A 22,568-nucleotide genomic window follows, 5' to 3' on the forward strand; every position below is an offset into this window, starting at 1 on the left:
AAATGTAAGAAGTCTCTTTCTTTACAAATGGGAAACATGTGCTTTAAAAATCAGTGTCTTGGGATTATTCTGTTACATAATCCAGTAGAGCAGGCTTTCAGCCTCAGAGAAAAGTCGGACTTTAACAGACGTCATATGGGTCTCACAGCCTTTTGTAAGCAATCCTTTGCTAAGTGGCTGGTACTTTCTGTTAAAATGCTACCACCTTGTGGTGAAAGTTTTCATTCACTTTTACAGACGTTTTTCAGAAAAAAGAAATCTTAGATTTGTCTAAGAATAGTAACGTTTTTCATATTTACTACATTTCGAAATAAATAAAGAAATCATGCTTCTTTGCCAACACTGCTTTTTGCCAGTACCCTCGATCTTTAGATTGACTTCAGTGAAATTCAAATTGGGATTTTTAGTGGCTATTTTTAAGCTTTTAAGCTGCTACATGTTTTATTCACTATGAAAATAAAGAACTTTCGAGTCATTTGCACAGACATGTACTCGTGGTGCCCTTTCTAGTTTGCAGCTATTCTGTGTTAAACGTGTAAAATATAATTTAAAAATATATATATAAAAATTAGACACAATTTACATCATTTTAGAATTTCCTAAAGACAATTAAATGAATGGTTTTCTTAGTTCATGCACCAAATAATTATAAATCGTACTCTAAATGATCCAGTATCCATGTAGATTTTTGTAGATTTTTTTAATCCTTGAATCTATCCATGTAAAATTTTTGTAAAAAAAAAAAAAATAAATAAATAAATAAAATGTAAACCTTGAATCTTGTATATAAAGAGCAATATTTTTAATGACAACTCGCGCAATTACCAGTGCCATGCGGTGGCCCGAACTGGACCCTATGGGGGCCCACCGAATGGCACTGGGCCGTATGTTTGACACCCCTTGTCATAAAACAATAACGACAGAAAAGTAAGTTTAATTTGAGGGAGAGTCAGACAAAAGGCAGGGAGGAGAGACACGGTAGAGCGAGATGGACAAAGAGGAGGAGGAGGGACGCTGTCATCACGTACAGCCGCGGAGAGAAGGGAAGGGCGGGGGTGAGCCTCAGCCGGTGTCTGTCTGCAGCAGCGGCCATGCTGCCTGACTCGGTGCATCCCGGTCCACCGGTGTAGCCTCCCTCCTGCATCCCTGTATCCCAGGTCAGCGGACGGACCCGGAACAGCTCGGTTAGAGTGGTTCAGCCCGCCGGGAGCCCCCGGAGCAGACCGTAACCAGAGCACCGAGGAGGGGAAAGAGGAGAAACGCTCCATAGCAACAAACCGGTTCCACAGCATTATTGGTAGGTGCCTCCCTTTCAGTGTACGTGTGTGTGTTTGAATGACGCTGTCAGCCAGCTTAGCAGTGTTAGGGCGGATAGATGGATAAAGTCAATTCTGTTATCAGATAGAGAGAGAGAGAGAGAGAGAGAGAGAGAGAGAGAGAGCACGGGTTTTATAAGCATTTCATCTGCAGGGTTTTATTTCTCATTGGGCTTAAGCTAAATCTAATAACACTGGAAATCGATGCAATTCTCCCACAGTGGCTGTGCAGCCAAATTTATGTCACACATTTGAACACATTGACTGTATGATGCCTATCAGTCCTGATGTGCATGTGCAATTTATCGTGGGGGGCGGGGTCTTAATGATCTTCAATAGAAGCCCATTCTGCTCGGGCCAGCTCCTTAAAGGTACTTTTTGTAAACGCACTGCAAAATGCAATAAAGACCATCACCACAAGGTGGCAGCATTTTTGCCAGAAAGTTTATGGGCAGTTGGAAATTTCACGGGTGCGTGCCTCTGACAGACCCTGCAAACATAGTGGACACAGTGCTAGAATTACCCCAGTCAACAGTGTTTGTGGCACAATGGCAAAAACTGCACTGTAGACCGACAGATGCTGACGTTTTCAGGTACTGTTGTGGACCAGTGACTCTTTCAGGACAAGGGATATTTATTTTATTATTGCATGAAGAAAACAAACACATGTATTCATTTTAAATATGGTTTGGGATTGATAGCTAATTTAAATGGTTGTGATCGAATGAAGCCCAGCAGGCTGTGAGTCTCAGATGTTGCCACAATATTCCATCCAAGACTTGATATCGAGGGGAAAAAAGGTTTAGTCAACTTTTTTTCCCTCGATATCAAGTCTTGGTTCTATCTTTTTCACAGATTGACATTACAGGTGTTTCAGGGGTGGAGCGTTTAGTGTTCATGCCTTAAAAAGCTTCAGGTCTTTTGTTTTTAAAATGTCTCCTGTGTTTGACTTCCTGCCCTCCGCATCTGCTCTGTGCATCCTGACATATGTGAACCAGGAATGAGTCCAAGATGAGCCAGTGTTTTCCCAGAGTTCTGTTCTACTATGTATTTAATCTTATATTGGTTTGTTGAAGGACGACCTCTCATTAATCTAATATTTCTATGTTTTTTGTTTAAAAACTCTCTGAGCTCTTCTAACTACCAAAGCAAGTCAGCGAAGAGAGAGTGACAAAACTGTGCAAATGTTAACTTGCATGATGCTTTTAGGTGTCATGTTTGACTCAGGGCAGTTTGGATGCCCACTGGATTTTTGGGGGTGGTTTGACGCGGTACTCTGTGAGATGACAGCTCAGCCCTAAAAAATTTCAGTATCAGACATGACAGGAAAAGTCATAGCTGTTTCCTCACATGGTTTTTGGTGCTTTCTAAATAATTTAAAAATGTTGTAAAATCTAACTTTTAAAGTTTTTTTTTTAACACTGGTTTAATTTAATCAAAATTAAAAATTATTTTTGTTTATAAAATATTGAATAATTAAATAAAAGCAAACTATGTGCAAGCAATACCGACTCTTAATTACATGGTTTTATACAAAATGACCTTTTTAAAAATGAATTCCTGCTCTATGTCTGCACTGGTATAGAGTTGGAGGCTGTTCTCGAGATGATGGTGACTTCTGTCTTGTCAGTAAAACCATGTGATTGTCATTTCTTCTTTTTTTCCCCAGTGACGGAGGGATGGTGAGGACACTAGAAGAGAAATTGTGAATGAGACATAAATCCCAAATCAAGCAGGATTAGAGGGACTTCGAGGCACTGGCCCAGATCTAAACCTGGAGTCGATTGAATGGGTTGTCTAAGGTCTGTTCATTCAAAGTACTGAGTTCAAAGCCAGATCACTGACGTTACAGCTGCGTTCCTGACACTGCAGGTAGGTGACTGTGAGGACAGACAGATAATCAAGTGGAGGTTTAGCCTTGGTGGGAAAAATCTGTAATTCAAGGATCAGACTTGCCTTCACATTCACATTGAATTTGCTAAAAATAAGGTGAAACAAAAACCTTACAGTTACAACCCCAAACTTATTGACCAGTGGACATCACGGATTAGAGCATGAACATAATACATGATTTTTAAGGATTTTTAAATTGGATAAAGGATATTTTTGAGTTCTGACTTAAGCTGGATTTACATCAAAGTGACCTGATGTAGTTTTGGGGATTTCACCTGGATTATGAAGATTTCAGTTGATTTAAATGAACCATGACTGGTCTGATTGCCACAGTGCTGGTTCTTCGTTCAGGCCAACTGGACTACAGATCATCTTAGAAGTCTTAGGACTACAGCTGGTCTATGAGAATCTATCTACTGGAAGGAAGTCTCCAAGTTATAACACATTTTTTAGGGATTACTTATCACATTATCTATACGTGAGCAAGATCTGGACTACATAGCTTGGATAAACTTTTTCCTGCTGTTTGAAGGATGATTCTTTTCTAGCACGGATTTCGTTGAATGTTACTGGACTGTTATCCGCCATGTCTCTGAGTAAGACCCTCGAGTTGGAGCATTTTGACGAACGTGACAAGGTTCGGCGAGGACGCTCCACCCGGGCCAAGAGAGATGATTCCACCAGCAGTGCTGGTGGTGGAGGGTCTGGCCCGAGCTCCAGGGGCAGCAGCCTGGTCCCTAGTCCTGCTCACAGCGCCAACTGCAGCTACTACCGGACCCGCACCCTGCAGGCGCTCACCTCGGAGAAACGAGCCAAAAAGGTCCGGTTTTATCGCAACGGAGACCGGTACTTTAAGGGCCTGGTGTACGCTGTTTCTAGTGACCGGTTCAGATCGTACGACGCTCTGCTAATGGAGCTCACACGCTCGTTGGCGGATAACCTGCATCTGCCTCAAGGAGTGCGGGTGATCTACACTATAGATGGCAGCAAGAAGATCACCAGTATGGATGAGCTGGTGGAAGGTAAGACTGGCAGCTTGGTTTTCATTTTCTAACAACTTGTCAATCACAAACCTTTAGGCAATGAGCAAAAATGCCCAGCTGAGGTAGAAAATGTCACGCTTTAGTAGGCTATGGGTGCACACTTACTGTGGTTAGTACAAATATTTTAAGACTATTATCTGGATTGTGGTTAGGGCATTCTTTAATTTGATCCCTATTTACTCTGCCAATACTCATCAATAATGTCTTTGTCGAAAGCATCTGATCTCCTGGATCATTTGTCATCATAAAATTAGTCAAAATTGGTCTATAGCCATTTCCATTCCTAGTTGACCACCTACACATTTGTTCCCTTTGTCAGATTTTTGATGTCAGGTGCTTTATATTAGCAGTGGTCTTGCTGACTATTGAATCTTTGTTTTGTCTGCAAATGTTGCATATCCTTAAAATAAATATACAGTAGTCATTTGTCACTGAGTCATAATTTTGTGCAGACTTCAGTTGATTACTCTCACCACAGATCAATCAAGTGGCCTGTCTTGTTTAAACTTCCTCATGTTTCCTTCCTCTCGGCTCCCTCTTGGCTTTTGTTATCCAAACATGCTTGAATTATTTATTTCTGTGTACATCAACAGCAGACTGATAAGTACATAATCAATACAGTAATACTCAAGGGTATATCGGTTTTAATATTCATTGGGGAAATAACCCAGGACCTGTCTGAGGTGTACAGCTGTTTCTGTATAAAAAGTATCATGTTGTCCACTACTGAATCGACCCCTGACACTATATATCCTGTAATTTGGTGAAGTTGTCCCTGTGTAGTTTTTATGCACATGCAGATTTACAGCAGTGTTAATCCTATTGAAGATTTTAAGCTGGAGACTCCAAGTAAAGCTTGTGATTAATAAATAAGTGCATATGTGTTGGTTAAATTTTGGTGGGAGCAATTTAAGGTACTTAGGTATCTTAGGGACGTATCCCATCATCTCTACCATAGATTTTGTCCATGGTGACACTGTATGTATGTGGGATAACTGAACCCACCAGTAAACGCATAGCTCATTAAAGTTGAAGCAAAGGAAAATTGTGTTTTTTAACATTTTATTGAAAATGATACCTTCCCACCATCTAGTCACACTCCTTTCTCTTTTAAACTGATATCCAGTTAATTGAAACTGCAGGCAGTGATGATTGGGATCACACACCTTTGATAGGTCTACCTGCTTCCTGTGGATATTTTAAGCCCAGGATGGATAACTGGCTGTTGCACACATACATCCATCAATTGTTTTGCCCAACGTGTGACATTACAGAACATCCAACAATTACAGTTGTGGGGTTTTTTGTTTGTTTGTTTTTTGCTGTTGCCAACAGACCGTTCAGGGAAAGCCCACCAGCTTCGTCATTTAGCATCACCTAGATGTTTAGATTGGACTGCCCATATATTATGTGAATAATTAGCTCAAAATCTTCAATGGGATTAACATTGCAGTTTTTTGCCAATGTTTGACAAATGACTATTCTAAAGAATAATGCCTTGAAATGGCAAAACTTCAGCTTAGTGCAAATGCCGTAAAAATGGACTTCCTTTTGGGTTTCGTGCGGGCTATGTTATTGATATGCTATAATGGTGCTATAGACACAGAACAATTTTGAAACATCTTGTGTATAAAACCTTTTAACTATGTAAGTTTTTACCACTTTTGACAGAATTTTTCAAGCACTTTTTAACCCCTCAAAATTATTGTGACGTAATTACAGTAATAAAGATAATATCTAGAAGACCAAACTGAGCAGTTCCACTAATGCCTTCACATATTCAGTGCACAGTCATCTAATGACCCATCATTATGTGTTATATCCTGTCTCCAATATCCTCTTGTAAACTTCAAGTGTACTTTATCTTCTAAAGAAGCATGTATCTCATAAATGCTCATAAGTCTTCCACATCTAAAATTTATACGCACGAACAATATTCCTGGATAATTTAACAGCAACTCCGAGGTCCACTCACTCTGCTCATCCTGTTGCCCTAAAGTCATTTAGTGAGAAACAGACCAGTGGCTGAGTAACATCACTTATCATCAATATTGATGAGTGACTGGTTTAATGTCCTCTGATGAGCGTTAGTGCCAGGAAGCTGTTCAGCCGGAGATCTACTAAAAGACAGATGCATCGCTCTTAAGCACTTAACAACGACAAACAGACCACAGCGGCTCAAAGCTGCGAGTGTGAAGTGGAAAAGTCATCGCTCACAACTTAACTGAGTATTTGAGCTGTAACAGAGGGGGAAACATGGATTATCTGATTAGCTGTGCTGGAAAGCAGCTAATGCACTGGGATGATTGATCTGAGTGTGTCCTGCTGAATGTCAAGATTATTGGTTTAGCATTTCAAAAGTACTGTGACAGAGATTTCAAATATCATAACCTTTCAGGTTTTTCTAGGCTTGGCAGCAGCCATAACAATCAGCTCATATACATCATGTTTTATGGTTGTAATAAAATTATTATTATTTTTAATCCAAAGCATGTTTTAGAAAACCCAACTAAACCATTTCAGTGCTTGAGGAAGTCTGGTTTGCTTCATCATTAATGAATCACTAGGAAGTTTCTTTGAACTTTTAAAATTTTCCCCTATTTTTAACAATATAATCACACAAAAATGGTTTTAAGTGTTTAAACCTTCTTGATTTTAATCTTATTTGAATCCTTTTCCATTGCTTTTAAATTATAAGATTTTGTAAAGCATGTTGTTTTATTAAATCCTAATTAAAATGAAACAAATTAAAAAAGTCTAAAAATAATAGGGAAAAGGGGGCTCAAACCTCAGTCTCCTGGTTGAAGGTCTATTTTTTGTCTATAAAAAGCCACGAAGGTGCAATCTGTAGCTTTTTATAGACAAAAAAACCTTGAGTCAAGTGAATTTAATGGACACAATAAAAATAATAAAGACAATAGGTTCAGAAAAGTTTTTATTTTGAAACTAATGCTTAAAAAATTGTCACAAACTCCACAAATAAGCTGCAAATGTTTGTTAATTAATCAATGCGATAATTTCTTAACCTTAAAAGCTGAAATATTAAAAGTACCCTTCATTAAATTTCCCGTTTGTCGCGTCTTTACATTAAACAGCTCCTGAACAGAGACTGTGCCGGTGTCTCAGCTCTAATGTCGTATCGACACACAGACGGTGCTTCTGTGTTTAGTCACTGAGGTATTTGAATGAATACCTGCAGCAATCCTGTCCATCTGGTTTGAATTGCAAAGTGAAAGCCTGCATGTGGAGGGACAAGGTCACACACACAATACCTGCAGAGAAAGAGTGTGTGTGTCAACATGTAATGGGGATGAAACAAAGGGAGGAAAAAAGGGGCATTTTACTAGAGGCTTGCTGGCACAGATAAGCGTGTGTCTGATTTTAAAAGAGAGTGAAAGGTGTGCACGTTGGAAAGGTAGTGAGATAAAGACGAAGAGAGAGGGGAGTGTTAGGTGAGCCATTTTTAACCATATAAGGTAAAACAGGATATGTGGCTGGAGGCTGTTGTACATGTGATCAGCTGCAGTCTGCTGGAGCCTTAGTATAATTTATAATTTTATCTTATATTTAAAAACTCTTTATACAAACAGCCCAATGGATTTAACTGATGACAGATTTAAAGCTCAAATAAATTTAGGCACATGCACATTAGTCGCTAATCTAAGTAAGAGGATAATAAAGGAATTAAACTGTTTGTCATCATTGGTAGAACTTTATTGTTCATCCTTTTCTTTCTTTACATACATCAAAAACTGTGCCATAAAAGTTAAAATTGCCAAAGGGAACATCTATTTTAATAGTTTAGTTGTTTCTGATCAGCAAAATGTCAAATATTTTTTGTTTCTTGAATCTTAGGCATTTCCTTTTCATGCAGATGCTGATGAGGAAAAACATTAAAAACAAAAACAGCAGCTATGATCTATGGTGGCTCCAGCTCACAAATTTAACGATCTGCTACTAATGTCCTGGTGCCAGGCTCTACAGGACACCTTCAGAGTTGTCATGCAGTCCTGGACATGAAGGGTGTGATGTGTTTTGGAGGCACTATGTGTGTATATATATATATATATATATATATATATATATATATATATATATATATATATATATTGTACTATTCTTAGTTAGCGTATTGTCTGTCTTGTCTTAATGTTGGTTTAAAATGGAGCACTGTAACAAAAAATAATTTCCCCCAGGGATCAATAAAGTATTCTGATTCTGATTCTGATTCTATAAGCACAAGCAGTGAAGTGATGGCCACATCATGGATGTATATCTGTCCATTTTCTTCTGCTTATCCAGTTCTGGGTTGTGGGATGGGGTGAGAAGTTCGAGGCGGGGTGCATTGGGCTGTTGCAGGGCTAACACAGAGACTCGCATTCAAACGCATGGTCAATTTTAAAATGATCAGTTAACCTAACACCCCCCCCCCCCCCCCCCCCCCCCCAACTGAATGTTTTTGGACTGTAAATTTAAAATATTGGATTTTGGACTGATAATCTGAAAATGAAACCTTGGTCTATGTCAAATGATAACAGGTTCTTTTCCCCTTTAATGTGACAATGAGATCATTGATGCAGAAGAAATTTTTTAATTATAGTGTGTTTAAAAGTGTCTTTAAATAATAGGTCAGCCATAATTTGCCCCTAATAATATGATCATTTTCTAACCACTCCTGGCAGATTTTGGAGATCTCAACATGTTGAAGCTGTAGTTTAAAAAAAAAAAAAAACACAATACAAAAAAAGAACCCCTTGAATTAAAAGGGTTTGAATGGTGGCGTTCTTAGGTTTCCACTGCTTATTTCCTGCTGGTTACTGACTGGGTTTCAGAGGCAGCAGTGTAAGCAGAGACCAGCCACCACCTTCGGCTCTTCTTGGGAGAGACACTGCAGCATTCCCAGGCCAGCTGAGATGAGAGACATAATCTCTCTGGCATGTCCTGGGTCTGCCCTGAAGCCTCCTGCCAGTAAGACTCCCAGGAAGCATCCCGGAGGCATTGTAGTGAGATGCCACCACCTCATCCAGCTCAGTCTGATGTGTAGTAATAGCAGCTCTACTCTTAGCCCCTCCCACCAGCCAAAAAAATTGCAAGAAATAGATTAAACTGTCTTTTTACTTAATTTGGGTTGCAAACTATAGCAATGTAACGTCTTTATTTTGTAGGGAACACTTTATGTAAATAAGGCTCTATTCATAGCTAGTACATCTGTTAAGGTAGTATAACTAATTCTAATATGACCACTAAGTGAAACAAGCTGTTTTTGAATAACAGCTTATGTGGAAACTAAACTGGATTATCAGTCTGACTTTACATTTTATTATCATACTCATCGCAGTCAGATTAATTGGAGCTGTGCTGCGATATGAAACACTGCATGCTCATCATTTCCATATTTCCTGCCTGGGTGCTTGAACGCTCTGACGAGTGACGAGCTGTTCAGTTTTCCAGCAGATCAGACAGAGTGAGAGGAGTGAATCTGACATCTGCTGTCACCTTCTCTTCATCCACTGTCACACACAAAGCTTGTATTACCGCGCTCTCGAATAAGCCTGTGACCCTGAACGCCCTCCTGTACATCACTCACTTATTTCACCTTATAACTGCGTCCATGACAACAGCCAGCAGGTACAGATGACACAGCATAGCTTCCTGTATTCAAGGCTGCCTTTTAGAGCCAGTTCACTTTGCTTAATGTTTCTATCGAAGTTGTTGCTTGAATATTGTTGCTTTGTTATGGTCACAATCTTTGTGATGATGGTCTATTAAAGAACCGATAACTTAATTTTTACTTGAAAGGATTAGTACTATGCAAAAAACTGCCAAGAACATGCAATAAAAATCCAAGTAAGGAAAAGACAGAAGGCAGCAAAATACTTCTGAGACACACGGAAATGAACTGCAGATATAAAAAAGTGGGCACAGGATGAAGAACAGGGCTGCGTTCCGGGTGAACAAAATGTAGCAGAAGGATTTTTTTAATATAATTTAAATGTGGTGAATTCAAAGCCTAAGGACTGCAGTCATGGCAGCTGATTAATCGTGCCTGCCTTTCTCCATGCTGCTGTTGATATTGCAAAGTGTACTTCAGGGCCCATTGCCCACTGCTACACTTTGTATGTAAGTAAAGGTCATTTGTAAAGTGCTTTTAATTGGCACAAAGTCGCAAACTGATGTACAATTAAAATAAAAAAATACATTAGAAAATTAAGATACAGTTAATAGCTTTATTAACCCCGGTTAAAACACACAACAAAATAGAAATAGAAATTGCAATTAACGTGCTAAAACAGCGTCCGTCTTTGGTGGCATTTGGTGTCCTTGAACACACATTTCATAAAAGCCTAATATTTAAGTTAACTGTGAGATATTTAATGCTTTTTTTTTCAGTGTACGATATTGAGCTTTAATGGTTTTTGGTTAATTTTAGTCAAAAGTTTCTCCTGTAAAACCTTTGCAGTATTTGTTTTTAATGTAACTTTTCCTCCTCACACCCTGCCTTGCTGCTCAGGCGAGTGCTACATTTGTGCCTCCAACGAGCCTTACCGGAAGGTCGACTACACCAAGATCTCCGTCCCAAGCTGGAAGCCCGGTGCCAGCACTGGGCCTGGAACAGCAAGGTCAAGTGGAGCCTCCACGGCATCCACAGGAGTGTCGACGACCGTCCCCAAAGATCGCCCCGAAAGTCGAGAGGGCAGAGAGAGCAAAGACTTCATCAAACCCAAGTTGGTGACGGTGATCCGCAGCGGCGTGAAGCCTCGAAAGGCAGTGAGGATTCTCCTGAACAAGAAGACGGCGCACTCCTTCGAACAGGTGCTGGCGGACATCACCGAGGCCATCAAGCTGGACTCTGGAGCAGTAAAGAAGCTCTACACGCTGGACGGGAAACAGGTTTGATAACTTTTGGTGTTCCTGTTTTGTTCTTTGACACAAACATTGAAAAAGCTGCAACATGAAGCTACTTCATGGATTGATAAAGCAGCAAACATGGACGCTTACACAGTATGTTCAGACTTTTAGCAGCTTCAGTGGAGAACACATCTGTCCTGCATAATCATAGACATATAAAGTACTCGTACTTAGAAATCCATGAACTAAAGAGAGCCTGCTCACTTCTTTTCAGTCCCACTTACACCTAGAGGAAGCTCAGGAGGAAATCCTTAATGAGTGAAACACAAAGTAATGATTTACACCTGCCTCTAGACTGAAAAGTTCACTCCTGCATCCTGTGCCATCAATTATTAAGCTATTAAGTGCTTCTACAGTTCGATGTTAGTCTGATGGAGTCAATGCAGGTGTTTCAGATTCATCTTGTGTATGTACCAAAAGTGACATCTATTTATACTCATTTAGCCCACTGTATTTTTTCCTTATAAGAGCCAGTTATTCATGGAAATTAGAATAAAGCTGAAGATGATTTTTTGGGGGGACGGGAGTACAGGGAGAGAGAGTGAAGACACACATCAAAGGGATGGGATTCTGACTCAAACTCGGGCTGCTACATTTCAGACTTGCAGCATATGGTCGCCTGCTGCCTCCATGAAAACACTTTTCACCCTGTGTCTAAGGCTGAGCCCAGACACGCTGCTAGAAAGCTTATTTCCACTGGCGGTATCCACCCTGACCTAATGGCTACACGTTAGGCTATGTAGGAGCTTAGATCGTCTGATAAACAGACAACCTCACAGAATTCACCAACTCTTGGGTCGACAACTTGTTCTTCACCCAGAGTGGGCACTCCTCTGGGCACACCCTTTTCTGTCTGAGAACCATGGCTTTAGACTTTAAGGTGCTGATTTTTATCTGCGGTTCCCACTCACTTAAAAACTTCCCCTTTGGGAGCTGAAGGCAACAGAACTGCATCATCTGCAAAAAGCAGGAATGAGATCCTGAAACCACCAATCACAAAACTCTTATTAAAGCTAGAATCCATCAACATTTGTGCTTCCTACCACTAAAGCACTCATCATATGCTAATGCAGGTTATAGATACCGAAAGCCACTTACCATCATCTTTACTTAGAACTGCCATGAACTTGCATTAGAGTGACAACACATGGCTCATGCATTTCCCAGTTCAGGAGCAGGACATCTGTCGTCTCTAGCAGTGGAGAATTCTCCCACTGATTTCTATTCAGCATTCTTTAGGTGTCATATCTTCTCTTCTGAAGTTCTCTATTTTTTGGCAGCAATTTACGGTTTAATTAGAAAAAATGACAGCAACAAATGGGTTGAACTAGACATACTGTGGGTAATGTTCACAGCCTGACTGTGACACACAGTTAAAGTAATTTCAGCCGTTTCGCTGAGCTCTAAACTGACGCACACTCAGACAACACAGGGCCAGTGAACGAGGGCTGACTGCGGAAATCAAATTACAGCACTTCATTATAAAATTACTCCAGGAATGTGTTTCATTTTGGGATTCATCATATATAAAAGAGTTCATTTAAGGTGCAATTTTCAGTGTAAAGTGTACGGGTGGTTAGCGTAGTCTCCTTGAAGTTTAAATCTGCACTCTCTGCTCTTTATAAGTACATGTGTTTGAAGCCCTGGAACTGCAGCAGTCAGCTGAAGTTAATTTGAACAGAGTCTGACTAGGAGCTGATCCTCCTCAAAATGCTTTTGTGAGCTCATATTGGGTTAAGGATTTAAACGCATCACACGGCAGGGTTATTTTTACCCCACACATGCACGCGCTCTGTCTTTGAAGTTACAGATAACTGTGACGCTGATAACGGAGAGCTGAAGAAAAGCAAAGACAGCATGTCGAGGCGCCGGTGTGACTGAAAGAAGCTTGTTGTAGTGAATGCAGCTCAGACTTGTACACACACACTTACACATAAGTCTACTGAGTTCACCCTCAGAAACACACACACAAGGCACAAAACTGTCTCCGTTTGTTAAGATGTAGCTGCACCATTGCCTTGGGAAAAATAAAAACACATTCTGCAGACGCTTCCTTCAAAATAAAAGTATCCATTGCATCTGCCTCCTTAACAGTCTCATTGTTTTTACTTTAAAAGCATTCCCCCGGGCAAAGTTTATATATGAACATTGACCCTTTTCAAAAGTTCATAAGAAGAACTAAAAAAAATTAATCTGATATCACACTTGAAAAGTTATAGTACGAAAAGATTATAAAAGACTTAAAGAGAAAATTAACCTATCCACAAACAGGATTCACCAATCAGCATTACCAATTTGATGAAACCCTAAAAAAACTTGGAATGAGTATTTTGTTTATCATTCATATTTGTTTTGGTGCCCTGGCACAAAACAGGAATACATACTCGGACTTCTCTCTCCCCACCTACCTCCTCCAACTCTTCACCAACATAGCACGTTGGTTGGTACTGTCGAGTTCACATGTTCACCTCATATTCACATGGGCTCTCTCATAGCTTCCTCCAACAGTCCAATGGCAGACAGTTAGTGGTGTTAGGTTAATTTGTGATTTTAAATTGCTCATAGATGTGAGTGTAAATGGTCGTCTGTCTGTAAGAGGATAAAATAATGAGGATGATTTTTGTCAGTAATAGAAAATAGAAAATATATAAGGTAGTGGAAATGCCCAACCCTGACTTGTAGCAGCAGGAACTTTTTATTTACACAATTCTTCAACCTCTTGAGTAACATGCTGGTGTTTTCTGCTGTATTTATACTGTATTTTATATCTGAAAATAAATGCAGCTGACTTCAACATCAACAGACAGAAACAAAAAAAAACAAATAATAGTTTTGTGTAAATGAATGTTTTTATTTTGAAAGGCATGAATTGTAATGAGGGCTTTTATTCTCTTTCTGCCTCAGACTGCTTCATTTCATTTAGTCAGTCTCACAGGAACAAGGCGAGAGTGTGTGTGTGTGTGTGTGTGTGTGTGTGTGTGTGTGCGTGCGTGCGTGCGTGCGTGCGTCCTTGCCCTGTTCCTTCAGTTTGTACAGCCTCTTTAAAGAGTGGGACAGAAATCCCGTTTCACATACACACATTCACATACTTTGACATTGCAGTGTGGTTACCGTAGCAACCAGCTATCTAGGAACAGCCCCTTGCTACAGACACACACAGAATGTTCAGTCCAGTTCCGGAACCGTTAGGGGGAGTGTGGTCCCCATGGCAACCGTACAGCATTGAAATGACTTTGTATCAGTTGCTGTCTGAGTGTGGAAAGCAGCTTAACAGTGAAGAAATTAGTCTAATGTATTGGTTTGGCTCATATTAAGTTATTTCATCTGGATATTGTCAGTGTACACTGGTGACTGATAAGAATAAATACAAATAAGTCATGAGTGGAAAAAGTAACATGGAATACTAATGAATGAATGAAATGCGTGACACGTGCTCGAGAGTGGTCCACCATACTTGATATGATACAGAAACTGGCTGCTAGGGTAACCTGGTAATTGCAGGCGTCGTCTGATATCCTCTTTTTGTAGATGTCTCATGGTAATCATAATCAATATTGGTCCAGCTTCAACATTACAAGTGACCAATGACACTGTTGTGATATCATAGTTTTGTGATGTGGAAACTCTGACCCCAGAACCCTAACCCCGTCCCTGACCTCAGCCTAACACAAATAGAGTAGAGATGTGCAGTTTTCTTCCACATCACACAACAGTGTAATTGGTCACTTGCGTTGTTGAACCTGAAGAAACACCAAGGTTTTGTGTTTTAGATTTTTGTCCTCTTCACACCAGCATTAGAAGCTATGACCGGAGACCATGAGTATAAGCTAATTCTCAATACTTGACTATTTGCCTTTTTCACTAAATCAATCATATGTGCAGTCGGTCAATAGCGAGCCATTTTGAGAGCACGGACCAGAGTCTGAAATGGAGGAAGCTCCACTGTGGGAGGAAAATAACTTGTCTATACCACAGAGGAATCCTTCACAGTGCCGAGTCGGGACTTAATGATTTAATGTGACTAATGAATAAACTGGGACAACTTAAAGAGCTAATTAGCTAAAATCAAATTTGTTTGTAGTCACTCTGAGAGGCTCTGTGGGTTGATTAAAATCTAGCAATCACTTGCGTCAAAAACTGGGATGTGAGAGGATCTTTTCATATTCATATTCCAACCAGCCCTGTGAGCAGTCTCAGCGTTTGTGTGAGGAAACAGGGATGAATTTCACTTTGATGACTGAGCCTTAACTGTAAACCTCTCATCTTTTATACCTGTTCCTATACCTTTGTTCATCCTTCATTTCTGCATCTTTTCCTCTCCCACTCTTTGTTCTCTTGCTCCTCCCTCTCTCTGAATCTCGGACAGTTTGATGTGCAATTTCTATTTAATCCTCAAAACAGTTCCTTAGACAGCACATTGTGCCTGTGTGTGTGTGTGTGTGTGTGTGTGTGTGTGTGTGTGTGTGTGTGTGTGTGTGTGTGTGTGTGTCAGAGCCCATTGAAGCGTTGCCAGCTGTAAACATGATTCAAAATTTCCCATCTGTCATCTGCTCTGTTGCTCTCTCACAGACACACACATGCACACATGTCTGGTGTTGCTACACACACACACACACTCTGAACACACATATGCCGCTGCAGCTTTTCCTAAAATCTGATGAATCACAGCGTGTGCTTCTCTTTGTGTGTGCAGCTGACCTGTTTGCAGGATTTTTTCGGGGATGACGATGTGTTTATGGCCTGCGGTCCAGAGAAGTTTCGCTACGCTCAGGACGACTTTGTGCTCACACACAGCAGCAAAACACCGGCCTTTGTGAATGGTAACACAGACGCACACCCATCTTTGTATTGTTTGTAGAGTGTTTTTCTGTTTTTTGTTAGCAAACAACAAATTATTTGAATCGTAAAAAGAAAAACAAAGACTCACAAAATTGGGGGAGGGTTTATTCAGTTGTATTTACATGTTTACATGTGCAAATACAAATATGAAAAACATCAAAAGCCTGCTCATAACACAATCCTGTTAACCACTGAGAGAATGTGTAGCTCTCAGTTTTACACGACCCTTTTCTCTCTTTCCAGAGTGCAGGACCAAGGTCTCTCGCTCATCTGCCCCTCAGAAAACAACCAAGACCCCCAGCAGCTCCGGCTTCTCCTCCTCTAGGACTCTACCCAAAGGTCCGCCCAGGACAAAGTCACCTGGTCCAGGTATGAAGCAATAAGAAAACCGCCGCTAATAACTATCAGTAGAAAGATATAACAAGAAGTTTTTGTCAGGTTGATGTCACAAAAAGTACATACACAGTTCTTCTATCATCTAAGTGTTGCTAAAAGTCCTTGTTTCTCAGCCTTGGGCATCTGAACTATAACCCTTTATTCACATAGTGCTTTCTCACTCAAATTAAAATTTGCACCGAAATTCTTTTTTTTTTTTTTTTTTTTTAACAACTCATATAATCAGCCAGTGTTTTCTACACATATGGTAACAGCTTACGTAGTAAAAATAATGTATCTTTAGACACTTTGCTGCAACAAAACACAAACGCAAAACACATCACTTGTTCCTGCCTCTTTACTCGAATCTCTGAAAAATCTCAGACACTTTAAAAGAAATTAAATAACATTTTTGCACCAACAAAGTGATTCTAAAGAGCTGTTAGCCAAAAAAACTTATTGCCATATGTCATCTCGCAGTACAGCGTGTCCTCAAAAAGCACTTTTCCACTCATAGCGCTTTGTGTAACATGCCATGGAGGAGCAAAGGAAAAAAACGTAACAAAAAAGCAAAGATCTGATTAACAGTAAATTCATATTTCAGTGCAAAATATTCAGCAAAATATAAATAAATTAGCGGTGAAATTTGCACAGCAGACTGTGTGCCAGCTCTTGGTGCAGTGTCAGCACCCACAATTGGGCAAAGCATGTGTGGTAATTGATTTCTGCTGCTTTGTAGTGAAGCGATTTAATGCATCTGTGGTAGGTAAAAGTCTTATTTAGTGTTGATAGTCACAAAGAGATATCACTGGAAGACTCACATGGCCTATCCCTGGTTTAAAGGGATTTAGATTAGTATTGCAATAGGTTCAGTTAGTTACATCAAGGGCTACAAAGCAAGATCGTTTCATAATATTTTCACAAACTGGTTAAACTGATAAACGGCTGTCCCTGTTTACATGGAATAATGAACATCTGTCAGTGTTCTCTGAGTAGAATTGTGGGCATTTTTTCACAAGGGACCAGGTTTAAATTGCAGAAAATGGGCACTCAAGTAAGAATGAAGTACATGAATAATTTCTTAGCACACTTAACCATCTGTTTCTTCCACCACATACTTCTTCATCACTGTCTTCAAACTCATGCAGGTATGTGTATACAATTATTTTGACCAATCAGATCACTTCCTTCTTGCTTTCAGCTAATGAGACCTCTGGAAAATCATCCAGGTCCAGCCCATCCCCCACCAGCCCCGGGACTCGACGCAGCCTCAAGGTCACAATGATCAGATGATTGATGGATTGTTTCTATTTGTAATTGTTGTTTGCAATGAAAATGTCTAATGGTTCATCCTTACATTTGTCTTCAGATCTCACCTCGTCGTGCTTCCTCCACTGATGTAAACGGAGAGGCTGAACAGCCAGATGACACTGCTGAAGGTGAAGGTGAAGGTGTGTTTATCTTTTAATCAAGTCTGCAGTTTGTGAGTGTAATATCTGAAGTCAGTGACCGTGAAATGTGAACTTCTTGGTAACAGATCCAACTTTACAAAAAAAAGCTCCTACATGACACAGAAGTTGAGTGAGTTTGATGGCTGTTTGAAAGACCTGAGAGGCTATAGGCTGAATATCAAAGTGAATTATTTAAAAACAGCTTCTTGATAAAAGTACACATGGTGGCTGAGAACCTCACTGTGTGCCCAGTGCCAGGCTGAAAGCATTGAGCCTCTGGCATCAGTGCATGCTCCCTGGCTTGCACTCTGAGGGTCGCACAAGTGCTTGAAAGTCAAAAGACCAAATAAAAACCCAGAGAAAAGGCTCAGTGGCTTAGGAGGGGGTAAGGATGACAGCACATCTGTGACTCTGTGGGTTTGAAAGCAGATTTTCTGAGGTGATGCTTTGAAGGAAGTTGTCAAACTCTGAAACTTTCAGGTTAACTCAGAGGTTGTGTGTTCAGACTTTAGGAAGTCAGTGACATTTGAAAAGTCTTCTTTTCACAGTGAACGGCAATCGAACAGTTTCTTCCTCAACCATCAACGAGAAGTACAAGGTTGGAAAGGTGATCGGAGACGGAAACTTTGCTGTGGTGAAGGAGTGCGTGGAGAGGTAAATAACCATCACATAACTCAGTGAATGCACCTGCTGTTTGTAAACTGATATACTTAATCACACTGAGAAAAGTCAAAAACTAGAAGGGGTAGGGGAAGTTTATATGCAAAAAATGCCTCATGTTAGCCCTTTGCTAGATAGTTGCCAGGTAACATGATGCTGTTACGACATATCATGCATAATTCAAGTTTTGTAGATATAAATTAGATGTTATTATTAAAACGTTGCAATGCTTTTATAAGGTATAAGGTGTTATAGGTCCAGAAATGCTAAATGTTTGCTAGGCAACATGATGTGATATACATAAGAACCTCAAGGGACCGAAGATATACCTGTGTGCCAAGGTTGGCTGCTGAACTTCTGATGGTCTTGGAGAAGTTTGTGGTCAAAGAAACAAACACAGACAGATTTTGTGTATTATTCTCAGGCTCAGTGTGGCCCTCTGAGTGCAGTAGCTCAACACTGGGATTCAGGAGGTGTGTGAATCTGTAATATTTTATCTTTGTTTGACTGACAGGTCAACAGGACAGGAGTATGCTCTGAAGATCATAGACAAAGCTCGTTGCTGTGGGAAGGTAAGACTCACTGATCTCTGACTAATCCTGAGTTTATGTAAAGTCCTCTGAAATGATGAAGACACCAAACCTCTGTGTGTGTAAACAGGAGCACCTGATAGAAAATGAAGTGGCGGTCCTGAGGAGGGTTCGACATCCGAGCATCATCCAGTTAATCGAGGTGGACGAAACGCCCACTCAGCTGTTCCTGGTCATGGAGCTCGTCAAGGTTTCGCCTCTTCTTCCTGTTTTCTCCAGAAAGTGTTATTACATTGGGAACTTTCAGCTGCTTATTGAAGCAAAAACTATGAACTGAATGTTTTTCAGGTTTCAGCTTCTGTTGCTGCCTCTGTTTTTCATGTAGAAAAATAAAGAAACCAAAGAACTTTTCAATCACCACAAAAGTTGCTAACACTCCAGTGCTCTTATTCTTTTTATGAAACACAACAAATGTATTATTTTCATGCCTTTGTTTGTTCAGGGTGGAGATCTGTTCGACGCCATCACTTCCTCTACAAAGTACAGCGAGCGAGACGCCAGCGCCATGGTGTTCAACCTGGCCGGAGCCATCAAGTACCTGCACCGAATGAACATCGTACACCGAGACATCAAACCAGAGAACCTGCTGGTACGAACATGCACACATTGTGTTCACAATACTTGAATTTTATTTTGCAGTTACGTTTTTTAAATTCAGAAAAGATGAAAAAACAATTGTGAAGCTTTTATTTTAACAGTTTCTTGAATTTTAAATCATATAAACTGTAGTCTACAAACTATGCACCTCTTCATTGTTTATTTTACATTTACAATTTTAATGTGTTTTTGGGGCGATCGTGGCTCAAGAGTTGGGAGTTCACCTTGTAATCGGAAGGTTGCCGGTTCGAGCCCCGGCTTGGACAGTCTCAGTCATTGTGTCCTTGGGCAAGACACTTCACCCGTTGCTTACTGGTGGTGGTCAGAGGGCCCCGTGGCGCCAGTGTCCGGCAGCCTCTGTCAGTGCGCCCCAGGGCGGCTGTGGCTACAATGTAGCTTGCCATCACCAGTGTGTGAATGTGTGTGTGAATGGGTGGATGACTGGATGTGTAAAGCGCTTTGGGGTCCTTAGGGACTAGTAAAGCGCTATACAAATACAGGCCATTTACCATTAAAAATGATTACCTAACGTAAGTAAGGCAAACTTTAACTTAAGAACAGTGTAAGTTCATGACACGTTTTAATGAGTAATTTTTTACTTTTTTGAATACTTTGAACATAAATTGAAGGTAATATATAGTGTATACCTTGTAAGTAATTTATTTACAATACTTCTTTTAGGTCATTCTTTTAAAAAAGCTGTATTGTTTTAACTATAGGTTGATGATTTTCCTACTCGTGGGACTAATAAAGGTATCTTATACTTATATATTATGCTGAGTAATTATTACTTCTGTTGACTTCCTGATTTATTTGGAAACATGATTATCAGGTTCGTAAAATAAGCCTGTGGAGCTGTTTACCTCCTCTGATTGCAGTCTTTGTGTACACCTTGGGAAGATTTCATGTATTTGTATCCCGCAGGTTTGTGAATATCCAGATGGCACTAAGTCATTGAAGCTGGGGGATTTTGGTTTGGCGACAGTGGTGGAAGGACCACTGTACACTGTTTGTGGCACGCCGACATACGTCGCCCCGGAGATCATCGCTGAGACCGGGTAAGGGAGGTCACAAAACCCCAAATTTATGCTAATCTCCTTTTCTGAAGTCGATTGGGACAGATGGTTGAAAGCAGGAATATTAGATTGTTAGGTCTGCAGAAAAATACTGCAAATTAAGCTGTGCACATGAAGAGCACATTTAAAGACCTGTTTTCTGTCTCATTTCTACAGCTGCATTCATAAAAAATGTAAAATAGCAGATCCAAATAATAAATAACCAATTTAAAATTGTCAGTACAGACTTGGTCAAAGGCTGGCTCTTGATACAATGCAATATGTTTTTTGCTTAGCAGAATAAACTAAACTAAAATAAATAGCTCTAAAACCCATTAATTTGTCATCTTCATTCAAAAGTTGTGCATTACTTTTTTTCCAACTGTTTTATAAAACAGTAAATTTGAAAATACACAGGGTGACAACATTATTTTTAGCAATTAATCACTTTGATTAAAGAGTTTGAACATACTGGTGGAGTAACCATTATAGAAATGTAAAAATTAATTACAAATACTGTGAATTTAGGGCAGCTGTGACATATACCTTACATTTGGTGGTGGTCTGAATAAATGTAATATATTTGGTGGTTTTATATATATGTACATTACATATGATGCATTGTTGTCTGATTCTAAAGCTTTAATTTTAAATGGATAATGAATGAATTAAATGAATGAAAAAACTTCAATTTAAAAGAATTATTCAAATGAAAAGACCAAAATTTCACTTTATTAAAATATATATGAATGTTAAATAAATATAAATATTTAAATTTAGTGACAGTTAATGTAATAAGTCTTTGAAAAAAATTGACCTCCAGAATAATTGCTTTGTATCCTGTTGCTATAAAAAAAAATATTGTTTACAACATGTAGTATAACTTAAGTCAGAAATGTATCAATATATATTTCTTTTATTTTTTGCTTGTAAAGAAAAAAACTTCTTACCTTTTCTTATAAACGTTTATTTATAGTTGACCGTCTCTTATATTACACTGTTTTGTTTGTGTATGTGTGCAGTTATGGTCTAAAGGTGGACATCTGGGCGGCAGGCGTGATCACCTACATCCTGCTGTGTGGATTTCCTCCTTTCAGAAGGTGAGTTAGCATAAAGTTGTTGTTTATCCAGTCGTGCATGTGTTAATTGTTTCATTTGTTGTATTAACGCAGTCTTGTCTTTTGTATTGCTTTGGTATCATGTGACCTACCATCATTTTGGTTACGTTAATAAACAGCTTTTCCTGATTCTTGCTCTTCCTCAGTGAGAATAATATTCAGGAGGAGCTGTTTGATCAGATCCTCAGAGGGAAGCTGGAGTTTCCGTCTCCAGACTGGGACACCATCAGTCTTCCAGCAAAGGTACCATTCATGAAGTTTGCAAACAGTAAATACATTGTTTGGTATCCGACATCAGCTCAAGAACAAACATGATTATCTTGTGGCTTCACCATTGACTAAAGCCCTGCATTTTGCTAAGATGGTTTTTGAGTTAATGTTTTTCCAGTTTTTATGAAGTTTCAGTGGTTTGATCTCTTATTTAGTGGGTTTAGGAAGCACAAAACTGAATTTTAACCATCTCAAAATTAGAGGCTATTCAGCAGGACAAAGTGAAAAGAGAAACCATATAAAGCAAAGGCACATAGCATGAAATACAGCAGTGTGACCTAGTAAGCAGCACATTGGTACGGTGTACTGCAGACTGGTAACTGTTGCATGATCTGGTCCTCAGATGCTGATAAGTCAGATGCTGCAAGTGAATGTGGATGCCCGTTTCACTGCCGAGGAGGTCCTGTCGCACCCCTGGGTGACGGTAAGGGCACTCAGACATGTAATCTCAT

General features: G+C 39.8%; 2 protein-coding genes across 2 annotated transcripts in view; one reads left to right on the forward strand and one right to left on the reverse strand.

Annotated features, from left to right (window-relative positions):
* The window catches only part of LOC146579344 (uncharacterized), a 179,885-nt gene that overhangs the window by 97,572 nt on the left and 59,745 nt on the right, over nt 1–22,568 (reverse strand). The gene's annotated exons all lie outside the window — the stretch shown is intronic.
* Nucleotides 1,061–22,568, forward strand: part of LOC146579350 (serine/threonine-protein kinase DCLK2-like) — a 28,086-nt gene continuing 6,578 nt past the window's right edge. The window contains exons 1-16 of the mRNA XM_085263181.1: nt 1,061–1,297; nt 2,986–3,118; nt 3,742–4,231; nt 10,764–11,143; nt 15,855–15,981; nt 16,244–16,369; nt 17,577–17,650; nt 17,745–17,826; nt 18,375–18,480; nt 19,001–19,058; nt 19,147–19,266; nt 19,519–19,665; nt 20,598–20,731; nt 21,751–21,828; nt 21,993–22,089; nt 22,460–22,540. Of these exons, the coding sequence (XP_085119307.1) occupies nt 3,796–4,231; nt 10,764–11,143; nt 15,855–15,981; nt 16,244–16,369; nt 17,577–17,650; nt 17,745–17,826; nt 18,375–18,480; nt 19,001–19,058; nt 19,147–19,266; nt 19,519–19,665; nt 20,598–20,731; nt 21,751–21,828; nt 21,993–22,089; nt 22,460–22,540 (2,046 nt within the window). The 5' untranslated portion in view covers nt 1,061–1,297; nt 2,986–3,118; nt 3,742–3,795. The remainder of the gene's footprint in view (nt 1,298–2,985; nt 3,119–3,741; nt 4,232–10,763; nt 11,144–15,854; nt 15,982–16,243; nt 16,370–17,576; nt 17,651–17,744; nt 17,827–18,374; nt 18,481–19,000; nt 19,059–19,146; nt 19,267–19,518; nt 19,666–20,597; nt 20,732–21,750; nt 21,829–21,992; nt 22,090–22,459; nt 22,541–22,568) is intronic.

The sequence above is a fragment of the Mchenga conophoros genome, linkage group LG3 (genome assembly GCF_057382185.1).
Source record: "Mchenga conophoros isolate Kocher_MC1m ecotype Shallow Benthic linkage group LG3, M_conophoros_male_GT1.1, whole genome shotgun sequence".
Lineage (NCBI taxonomy): Eukaryota > Metazoa > Chordata > Actinopteri > Cichliformes > Cichlidae > Mchenga > Mchenga conophoros.